This window comes from Neophocaena asiaeorientalis, unplaced genomic scaffold (genome assembly GCF_003031525.2).
Source record: "Neophocaena asiaeorientalis asiaeorientalis breed wild unplaced genomic scaffold, Neophocaena_asiaeorientalis_V1.1 scaffold86, whole genome shotgun sequence".
Lineage (NCBI taxonomy): Eukaryota > Metazoa > Chordata > Mammalia > Artiodactyla > Phocoenidae > Neophocaena > Neophocaena asiaeorientalis.
The window spans coordinates 430,038-442,070 of record NW_020175039.1 but is presented as its reverse complement, the minus strand read 5'-3'; the positions used below and the strand labels follow the sequence as shown (position 1 = coordinate 442,070).

At 36.8% G+C, this 12,033-nt stretch overlaps 1 protein-coding gene across 1 annotated transcript in view; it reads right to left on the bottom strand.

Annotated features, from left to right (window-relative positions):
* The window catches only part of CCDC195 (coiled-coil domain containing 195), a 15,264-nt gene extending 6,516 nt beyond the window's left edge, over positions 1-8,748 (bottom strand). The window contains exons 1-2 of the mRNA XM_024763135.1: positions 8,493-8,748; positions 3,437-3,683 (exon numbers count right to left, since the gene is read on the bottom strand). Of these exons, the coding sequence (XP_024618903.1) occupies positions 3,437-3,683; positions 8,493-8,748 (503 nt within the window). The remainder of the gene's footprint in view (positions 1-3,436; positions 3,684-8,492) is intronic.
* Between the last annotated feature and the right edge of the window lie 3,285 nt (positions 8,749-12,033).

Sequence of the window (12,033 nt, the reverse complement as noted above, 5' to 3'; positions counted from 1 at the left end):
TCCTTTCCAATGATTCTGGATTTTTTCTAAGTGAATTGGGATGCATAATATACTCTTTTCATTTATATATATATATATATATATAAATGAAAAGAGTATATTATGCATCCCAATTCACTTAGAAAAAATCCAGAATCATTGGAAAGGAGTGAAAGACCACCCTTAGCTCTCTGCCTTCTCTCTCTCTGTCTCGCTTCTTCCCTTCACTGCACTCAGTGCCAGCCACCTTGCCCTTCTTCAAACACCAGTCGTGGGCCCACCCAGGCCTCTGGCATTTGCTGTTCTCAATGCCTGGAGAATGCCCCCACCTACCCACTCCAATCCCCTGCTCGTATCCCCAGAACTCTCTCTCTCCCTTCTTTATTCAAATGGTGAGGTATCTTCTGGCTACGATATAAAAAATTTCAACAATGCTTGCTCTTCAAACCCTTCATTTTTCCTTTGATTGGTTTACTTTTCTCACCATCTAACATAATATATACTTCCTGTATTTTCATGTTTATTGATCATTATGTTACAAAGGAAAAAGCTCCACATTGGCAGAGATTTTTGACAATGTTTTTCTTGCTGTATCTTCAGTGCCTAGAATCCAGCACGTAGTACACCCTTAAGATGTATTTGCTGAATGAATGGATGTGGGTAATGAAAGCATAAAAAACACTGAAAGGATAGAAAAAAACCTCATGGTTAACACTTGCCCCTCAGGAGTACAGGGGAAGAGAGATATAGGGCTTTTCTCTTTATTAGTAACATTTTTTCTTTTATATATAAAAATATCTGGATAAAATATGATAAAACTCTTGCAGATGAATATATTGATATTTGTAATATTAGTTTCTGAATGTTTATGTATTTTGAAAATTTTCATAAAGACATATTTTAGTAGCTTTCCAATAATTAATGGTAAAGCACATATTCCTAGCATTCCATAGAAGGACTTTTATGATGGATCCTGCTAACTTCTCCATCCTCACTGATTTCCCTACTTTTAGTTTTCTCTGTAGTCATGATTTCTTCTCTCTTCTTGTCTTTTTTGCTCCACTGGGATGACCTTTTCATTTTTCTTTGCCTGTCCTTCCTGACCCAGGTTCTTCTCTCTGCTCCTATAATAGAACTTTCTACAAATGAAACACAGTTATCATGCTGCCTTGTAAAATTCAAATAAAACTGGCTCAACCTTTGTATCCCACATCCAGTGGGAAGTCCAGTGCTCTCTCCAATATTTATGAGAATTCTTGCAGGCCTATTAATTAGGTTACCCTTTGATTTGATTTCCTGCCACTGATGAATTAGATAACTCATTCTCTCAACAACTATATTTGTTCCATTTTCTCTTCCCCAGATAAGTTAATCGTTAAACCAGGTCCCTATTTCTTGATTTTCCTCCTTCTCCTCAGAGGAGACAAATGTGTATACACTTTTTTTTTTAACATCTTTATGGGTGTATAATTGCTTTACAATGGTGTGTTAGTTTCCACTATATAACAAAGTGAATCAGCTATACATATACATATATCCCCATATCTCCTCCCTCTTGCGTCTCCCTCCCACCCTCCTTATCCCACACCTCTAGGTGGACACAAAGCACCAAACTGATCTCCCTGTGCTATGCAGCTGCTTCCCACTAGCTATATTTCTTTTTTTTTTTAACTTTATATTGGAGTATAGCCAATTAACAATGTTGTGATAGCTTCAGCTGCACAGCAAAGCAACTCTAGCTATCTATTTCACATTTGGTAGTGTATATATGTCCATTCCACTGTTTCACTTCATCCCAGCTTATCCTTCCCCTTCTCCGTGTGCTCAAGTCTATTTGCTACATCTGAGTCTTTACTCCATTCTTGCCCCTATGTTCTTCAGAACATTTTTTTTTTTTTAGATTCCATATATATGTGTTAGCATACAGTATTTGTTTTTCTCTTTCTGACTTACTTCACTCTGTATGACAGTCTCTAGGTCCCTCCACCTCCCTACAGTTAACTCAATTTCATTTCTTTTTATGGCTGAGTAATATTCCATTGTATATATGTGCCACATCTTCTTTATCCATTCATCTGTCAATGGACACTTAGCTTGCTTCCATGTCCTGGCTATTGTAAATAAAGCTGCAATGAACATTGTGGTACGTGACTCTTTTTGAATTATGGTTTTCTCAGGGTATATGCCCAGTAATAAGATTGCTGGGTCGTATGATAGTTTTATTTTTTTTTCCTGTAATTGATACCTAGTCTCATAGCATTGTGGTCAGTAAAGATACGTGATATGATTTCAGTCTTGTTAAATTTACCATGGCTTGATTTTTGACCCAAGATATGATCTGTTCTATAGAATGTTCCATGAGCACTTTAAAAGAAACTGTTCTGTTGTTTTTGGATGGAATGTCTTATAAATATCAATTAAGTCCATCTTGTTTAATGTATCATTTAAAGGTTGTATTTTCTTGTTTATTTTCATTTTTGATGATCTGTCCGTTGGTGAAAGTGGGGCGTTAAAATCCCCTACTATGATTGTGTTACTGTCAATTTTCCCTTTTATCTGTTAGCATTTGCCTTATATATTGATGTGATCCTATGTTGAGTACATAACTTAAAAGCTTTTCCACAGCAAAGGAAAACATAAACAAGATGTGTATATACTTTTGATAGTCAGGGCGTAACTGGGAATTGGGAGGTAGAAATGCAGATTGTGGAGGAGGGGAAGTGATGCTCTAACACAGTGGTGCTTGACAGTGACAATCTTGTTCCGAATGAGCCCTTGGCTTTACCCACTACAAGGGCCACTGGCCAACTTTCCTCTTAAAGATTCCCAGCCTACTTTTCAAATATATCCTCAGTCCCTCCCATTTGCAGCCTGCTCATAACTCCTTAAATACCAATTCATGAGTTTTGCAGAACAGGTCAGTTTCCTCTTTGTCTCTTGGCCTGTTTGGCTTATGCCTAAAGAGTCCTGTCTTATACTCACATAAGCCCATGAAGGCGCCTTCCTCCACAAGAACAGTTCTTTCTCAGAGAGGAATTCTCTGTTCAGCTCCTAATGTAACTGTGCCTTCTCCCTGAGACGCTCTTTATTGCAGTGTTCAGTTTACTTGTGCGTCTCTGTCACTAAATGAAAGCTTTGAACATAACATTTAGCTTTTGCAGGATCTTGGATCCCCAGCGACCAGCTCAGAGTATGATAATTAATGCTTGATTAGTAAGTGAAGACTGATGGTTCTCCACTTATTAGAGGCATCTATTAGAGGGTACCATTTGATCTCACATAAATTTCTTTCTTTTGGTTCTCAAAACAGACATAAGTACGATGGAAGTTATCTTGGCCTAATAGCCTACTTGGTTTTATTACTTCCACTAGATAAGACCTGGCTTATCCAGGAGAACGTCTCAGTAGCCATCACAGCATTCAACTATAAACTATCTTGAGACAGATTGTATATTACCTGTAACCAAAACCATGCTTGGGAAAGGCTCTTTGGCTGGAGCCATTGCTGGTAAAAGAATCTGGGGCAAACATCTTTTCTTCGTTGTCTTGCTTCTTAATTGAAGAACATGCCAGTGATTTGACTGTTCTTTGAGCTTCTAGAATTCCATGATTTGGATGTTTTTTCCCAGCTTTCCAAGGATCATTTGCAGCTAACAAATGAGTTGGTGAGGAAATGGAATAGCGTCTAACAATCATGACATTGCCTGTACAGGAGACACAAAATTCAAGTTTAAAAATTCTACTTTTAATGACATCCACAAATGGAAGATTGTGTTGGTAGTAAATACTTCATTGAAACTAACTAACCAAAGCTGTTGTTTTTAGATTATTATTTTTTTGCATAAAAGACATTCATTCATTGATTTATTTTACAAATTATTGAGCGCCAGCCATGAGCCAGGTGTTTTTTTAAGAGATGGGGTGTGGGAGTGAACAACACAGAATTCTTGCCTGCATAAAATTCTCGTGTGGCTGACAGATGATAAACAAACAATATATGATAAAATTCAGATAGTGGTAGGTTCTAGGAAGACAAATCAAGCTGATGAGGGCTAGGGGATAGAGGCAGATGAGGGAGGGGGTCTGGAGGCTATTTAAATAGTGTGGTCAGGGAAGACCTTCCTGAGAACATAGGATATGAACAGAGAGCTGGACATATAGAGATAATAAGACACGATTTTAAAATGCAAAGAACATGAATTTCTAGACATGCAGCTCTGGAAGTTCTCCTCATTCTAGAAGAAGGTGCTCATCCACAGCCCCTCATCACTTGAATAGCCACAAAAAATTGAACTGGCTGCTCCCAACTGTCCTGAAATGTGTGTGTTGGCTTTAGTTAGGACAGTTGTTATGAGGATGCCTGTCGAATGAGAGATGAAAGCAAGGCAGACACATGGAAAGAAGTAAAGATGCCTTGGGACTTCCCTGGTGGTCCAGTGGTTAAGACTCCGCCCTTCCACTGCAGGGGGCATGGGTTCCATCCCTGGTCGGGGAATTAAGGTCCTACATACCACAAGGCACGGCCAAAAAATTAAAAAAAAAAAAAAAAGTAGTAGTAAAGATGCCTTCTGTGGGAAACAGGAGTTCTCCTGAGAGAGACTGAGAGATTTATGGCTTTAGTTTCTGAGGGCTTCCAACCCAATTTCTGTCCATAAAGGTCTGCTAATAAACTCTTTCCTTGAGGTAAATCCTATCTCCTTTCCTTGTAATGAAAGCACCTTGAATAAAAGAGCTTTATTTTAGGGAGTCTTGATTTGTCTGCGTCTCACTTCTAACACTGTGCTAACTGACCTGGGGCCTGTCATTCAACCTCTACTTAGGCATCTAGCTATTACCCCTGGGGTTAATGACACTGACCTCAAGGGTTAGTTGCCATTTTCTGGAGCACTTAGCGAACGTTGGTTGAATCTTTATTCTTTCTCATCATAGCTTTGTCATTAACGAGCATGAAGGTATAAGAAAGTGCAGCATCGTGTTTAGGTTTTCAGAGGGCTGGAAGCACAATTTTCTCTTTTTGAAGTTTGTGGCCTGTGTCTGCAGAGCACAGACAGCAAATTATATAGCCATTACAAAAAGTGGAGGCTGCCCTGGCTTTTCATAGTTTGGAAGAGCAGAAGGTCATTTTTTTTTTTTTTTTTTTTTTTTTTTTGCGGTGCGTGGGCCTCTCACTGTTGTGGCCTCTCCTGCTGCGGAGCACAGGCTCTGGACGTGCAGGCTCAGCAGCCATGGCTCACGGGCCTAGCTGCTCCGTGGCATGTGGGATCTTCCCGGACCGGGGCATGAACCCGTGTCCCCTGCATCGGCAGGCGGACTCTTAACCACTGCGCCACCAGGGAAGCCCAGAAGGTCATATTTTAAGCAAGAGTTTGTGGGGGAGTTTAAGTTCAAATCTATCTGAAGTAATTAACTGCAAATACTATTCATGAATTATCTTTGAACACTTCTTTTGGCCATGATATATCACTTTTATAATTATCTAAAAACAGGTTTATGACTATTGACAAACATACAAGTTTCTGTTTAAGTGGATTATAAAACAATATCTCTATACCAAATGGTAGGAAAGTACAACAGAGGAAATTATATTTATAATAGCGAAGTTTATTGTTTGGGACCTTTACTCCAGCTTGACAGATCAGCATATAGGCTTTTGGTTTATGTCCCTGGATCACAAATAATCTGTATCCTTTAGTTTCTTATCAATAAAAGGGAAAGAATATTCCACAGAGCATCACAGGGTCATTAGCACCAATTCAAAGATTGCTTTCAAATGCACTTTATTTGCCAGCAAAGGGTATGAGCAGATTGAAGGGAATGCTGGAGTTTCTCTGTAAAGAATTCCTTCTTGCATCTTCTTTGTAGCAGATTATCTCTTCCCTAAAAGAGCCTAGGTGAGATTGCAAAGGGCAGGAGGGGTGAGGGCAACATCCCTGTAATGGACGGGTTGGATTTCATACCTACCAAATGCTGGCACACTCTTACATATATTTCCAGGAGAATTTAGTCTCAAGTGATCACTTCCAGGCCCCCCTTAATTGTTCCTTCTTAAAGTGAGACACACTTCTGATTTCGTATCGTTCCTTCTCAAAGAATGGGTTTATATTATTTTGTTTTCAAGAGGATCAGACAAGCTGCTTAATCTCTCTGGGTCTTGTAGCCTCAACAGTAAGAAAAGGGGATGAGCTCTAAATCTCCTCCCTAGCAGCACATTTCTGGCATTCAGTTGCAAGTATGAATTTTGATTGATATCAGCAATATCTTACTGACTGCTAATAAAAAACTTAAACTTAAGTCAAATAATATTTTTCCGACCTATCCAATGATATGACGACAACTGCTACCAAGTAACTCATGCTGGGTCTTACTTGTGCTACCTCATTTAATCGTCTCAGCAGCCCTATGAGATAGATTCTATCACTTTCTCCATTTTACAAATGAGGAGAGTGATCATAAAACATGTCACATTCATAGAATCATAGAATTTTATAGCTGGAAGAGGCCTTGGAAGGCATCTAACCCATTCATTTTTACTCGACAATGCTAAGATCAGGAATTTTATGTGAGCTACCCAGCACTGACCAACTATTACAAAACTGGTACTACAACCCAGGTTTCTTCATGCTCAGGCCAATGTTCCTTCTACTTATATCACTTTCATAATAGAACATCACATGTAAGACACACATAAATATCACTTAAATTAACTCAACTGGGCTTCTAAGCACAAATTTAAATCATATTTCCTTCTTTGTTTTATTGGTGCAACTGGCAGGAGTTCCCCAAATGTCACCAAATGTTTTTCACTAGTCCTTTTCCAACTTAATGCTTATATTCTTATTGGAGGTCACCATTCAGTGGCTGAAAATGTATATTATCAGTTGTGTATTTAGCTCTTAATAATATTCAAACCTCCTTTAAATTTGATCGCATTCAGGCCCTGAATTCAGGGTTTAAAGGGTAATACTCTTTGTTCTTTAACCAGTTTAGTGCTTGTTTTAGAATAGCACTAGGTATACTGAGGCCCAAATTACTTTTGCATTAGGACAAGCATCATGAAAAATAGATTTGAAGGAGTTGTTTACCTTCGGAGTAAGGCAGTTGTCTTCAATTGGGAGAAATGTTGTCTTCCAGGTGACATTTGGAATGTCTGAAGACATTTTTGATGGTCATAACTGAAGGGGGAGAGGCAGGTACTACTAGTGTTTAGAAGCCAGGAAAAACTGCTGAACATCCTTCAATGTCCGAGACAAACTGCTATAATACAGAGTTATTCAGTCCAAATGTCAAGAATTCAGAGGTGGAGGAAGCCTGGGGAAGGATATACTACACATGTCCATATCTTTTTTTTTTTTTCACCAGGAGAAGGTCTAACTTCCTTATAGGTTACTCTTTCAGATTTACTAAATAACCAACAGACAGAATAACTCAGATGCAGATTTGTTCTTGACAACAAGGGAAAAGACTGTGATTGGAATCTGTCCCCAGCTTTGAAATACAGGGACCCATACTAGAAAGAGACCTCTTTAACAGAAAAAAACCAGCTGGCAATAGAACATGTCCAATTGCCAAGCTGTTCAGCGCCTCTAAATGGCATTGCCTGAATCTTTTGACAGAGGATATTAAGCGCTTTGAGTATTTAATTATGTATATCAATTTTATTTGAAAATACTGTATGTAGGCAAGCACTCATTTAAATGAAGAATGTATTTTTTCACTCTCCTGATTTCTGACTTAATGTATAATCCTCACAGTCAAAATTCTTTCCCATAAAGGGTGAGAGATTTGATTCTTTTAGAATATATCATTGCCTTTTATTCTTGAAGTCTTCAACCTGTATAGTAAGTTGAATTATGTGCAACATATGTTCATAAAGGACAGTAAAAATTTTGTAAAATACGGATAAGAAATAATACCTACCATTTGTTGTGTGTTTGCCAGGTGCTATACCAAGCACTTAGTTTATCATTAAAGTCAATCCTCACAACCATGTAAGATAGGTACTATAACACTTCCAAATGAACAAAATGAGGGTTAAAGATTTCTCAGAGCTAGCTCTAAATCAAGTGGCTAACTGGTGTCAGATCACTGGCAACCGTATTTGTCTGATTCTAATATCCATATACTTAACTATTATGCAATACTGTTCTAGGTTAATAAGTGAGCACGCCATTTGACACGTACCCATTTGGTGTTCCATTATGTAGCATTTAAATGCTTGAAGTCAAGAAAGGAAAAAAAGCATTACTTCTAATATGACTGATTTCCACAAATCTGTCATCCTTATCTTTCCAGGACTATCTGGAGATAGTTTCAATGTTGTTAAAATATGTTGCTTGAAGATGCTAAAGAAATTTTTCCCTAGGGATTCAAAGCTAATCTACCAGGAGAAAAAGGGTGGAACTCACCACTGTAATACCAAATTACACAGTTATGTCAGAGGCACAATAAACCTACTATTTAGGAGATATTTGCAAAGGTGAGCACAGCCCAAAAGAGCTATGGACATACGGTACCTTGGTGTGGAGCTGGAGCCGTACCAGTGGAAACACCACCATGAAAGGCTGCTGGAGATTGTCCAGGCACTTCTGCAAGTTTACTGAGGTCTGTGACTTCCTCCTCCTTCTCATCTCCTGATTTCCCCCCTGAGCCTGGGGTTCTCTGACTACTTGAAGTCAGTTTCATCCGGAGGGCTTGATTCTCTTTCTCCAGCTTATTGATCTCTGCCTGCATTTCCTGGATAACTCTCATGAGCTGGATATTTGCTTCCATTGCCTCTTTTCAGGTCGCTCTGGTTTGTTCCTTTAGGGAGACAGATCAACATTTGCTCATGAACCAAATGCACAATCTACTCAGTGGAGCAAGTTGATCCCACCCATAAACCTTCCTGAACAATAGGTGTCACTCTTCTCTGTGCCATCTTTCAGCATCTGGGGAGTTAGGCTGTCTAGGGAGGTAAAGGATCTCCATGACTTATTCATTCTGGGTTTTGTTTTTCAGAACAGAGCTTTTCTTTGTATCTTTCATTTCATATCAATCCACAGTTCTAGAATATTGCTTTGTGTCTGCAGAGGATACTCCAGAAATTTCCAGTGAGGAACAGAGTTTCTTGCTTCTGTCATGAACTCACCATCCTACCAGCCACTCAAGTTTTTTCTCTGTTGCTATTTCTGGGATCAGACGTCTCATAGAATCACTGACTGGCACGAGCACATCAAAACTGGCACATAAGAATTATTCCTTGTCTTCTCTGTAAAATATATCATAGTTCTGTACTTTTTGGGTAAATTATTAATTTTGACACCTCTTGATTAAGGGTAACTAGCAGAGGAAGTCATATGAATTGCAGTGAGATTATTTAAATGAGATGTTGATAATTATACCTAAATCCCTTAAGATAATTTCAAGGACCAGATAATTACTTCTCAGTAGGTTTCTATCTTATAAGCAATTTTGCTGTTATTTGGTTTCAGAGTGTTTGCTTGGGCAAATACTGCCCAGAGCTATTTTGGGAATGTAAGAAGATACAGGTTAAACATTAATCTTGAATGAGAAGAACACGCAATAGTTAACAGCTTTCATTACCTATTTCCTGAAGAGGTTTCTTTGTTGGGAATGAAAAGTACGAATCTTAGATAACATATTCTCTATAACCACTTGGAAATTCAATTCATGTTTAAACATGAATGTCTTTTTGCAATAGAGTAAAAATGATCAGATAATTTTTCATGGTGATAGTTTTCCCTGCGCATTTATTCCCTTATGTTTTTATGTATATTGATGTGTTTATTTTTGCTTATCCTAATAAATAGGATAGGCAGGTTGATTGATCCAAGGCCGTAGGTGAGAGTGATTGGAGAAAGTATTACTCCTTTTTTATTCATACTGAATTATTATATGTATTTAAATTTTATGAAGTGTTTACTAAAAAGTCAGTCTAAAAAAACAATGTGGCTGTTTTGATATACTACTTCTATTTGTATTTAAATGAATTTCAGTAAACTTTTGTGTGCCAAACTGGCTAGAAGCTATGGAAGTGGCTGTGGAAATATGGAATATGGAGTAAGATGAGTCTTAAAGGTCATCCAGTCCAACCACCTACCAGATATTCAAATCTGTTCCACAACATCTCTGTAATGGATTATTGACCCTATATTTAAGTATTTCCCCTGTAGGAAAGTCCCCTTCCTACCAAGGTATACTACTTACTTTTTAATTAAAATTATTTACTTGGCCAAAAATTGGCCTCCATGTAGCTTGTTCCCAGTTCTTCTCTTTAGAGAGGTTATGTGACAAGCCTAATCCTTGTTTTAATGAAAATTCTTATTCCATCATGTACTAATGAGTCTCTGTTCACCAGAAGGAACATCCCAATTTTTTCAACTGTTTGTCAGCTAATGTGGGTTCATGGACCTTGGCCGCTCTCTTTGAACATGTTTCCATTTGTAGAAAGACCTCTTGAACTAGGATGTCCAGGTCTAAATGCATTCTCCTGAAGGCATCTGACTAGCCTGGAGTATACTGGCATAGCTTCTGTAAAGTCAAGTCTTCTGTAGAAAATATTCCGTAAAATTGGGCAGTAAAGACCATTCTTGAAATTGTATTCACTGCAACAAAGCAGGAATTGTATTACTGTTGAAACTGACAAAATAGTTATTATTTATAGACAATTTGATATCTAGAAAGTCCAAGAAAGTGAATAAAAAATTTTATTTTGTAATCTACTCCTATGTTACAAAATAAATATTTAAAAATCAGTAGTTTTCCAAAGTACTATTAATAACTATATAGAATAAAATAATTGAAAAGTATTCCACTAACAATAGGCTCCCCACCTATAAAATCACTCAGGAATTGTCTTTAAAAAGTTTGTAGAAAAAAATCTAGTATTTTACTGAGATAGAAAACTTAAGAAAATGGAGAATATGCTCTTGGTGAGAGGACTGTATATTTTAAGGAAATCGTAATTGAATCTCTAATTTATAGGTTTAGTGAAAGCACAAATTCTTTTTTTAAAAAAGAAATTGATGAAATCATTCTAAAGATCACCTGGAGACAATAGGCTTGAATTATGTAAAAATGAAGCGTATTTGTTGGGTCTTTGCCTTATTAAGTTATTCAATAGAGTATGAAGCTATAAAGATGAAAACAGCAAATACTGGTGAATTTGTGGGTAGGACAAAGTTACAGATAATTCCTAGAAGAAATAGAAATGGCCAAAAAATGTGAAAGAATCTCAATATCACTAGTAATTTTGCAAATTAAAGCAATGAAATGCTTTTTTAGGAAGGGCCTAACAAACTAGCAAAGATTTGGAAAAATGAATAAAATTAATGCAAATACTACTAATAAATGACATGTCTTTTTGATAAGCAGTTTTACAATAAGTATCAAGGATATTTAAAAAATTCTTCACTGTAGACCTTTAAATTCTACCTTCTAGACTCTACCTAAGAAAATAATTATATTTAAAGATTTTTATAAAAGGATGCTCATTGTGCATTACTTTAATAGCAAAACATTGGAAATAGCCTGTGTCCAAAAGAGGAGAATAAATAAATAAATAAAATATGATAGAGCCTTAAAACATAATAGTATTCTGAAACTGAAAATGTTGAGTGAAAAAGTAGTATATATTATAGAGTAAAATCAAAACCATGTAAAAAGCATTAGAAAGAAATGCCCTTGAAAGGAAAACAATTCCTATCTCTTTGTGGTAAGATTTTGGATGATTTTTATTTACTCTTATATACTATAAGAATTTTAAAAAATCCTATAGTTACATGAAAGATTTCCATAATGAAAAAATTAGGTAATAAAAATAAATAATGTGAAAGAAATTTATTTAAATGATCTGACATTACGTTTTCTTGGGACTTTGTTGATGTTTGATTAAGTCAAATGACTAGTGAGAACTGGAATTTTTTTCTTACCAAATTAGCTTTAGTCTTTAATAGTTGTCATAGCAGTTTTAAAATTTGATATATGAGTGAAAGGTGTTCAGAATTAGTAAATTTTTATATAAATGCTAGGATTTATGGTTTTATAATTACTCAT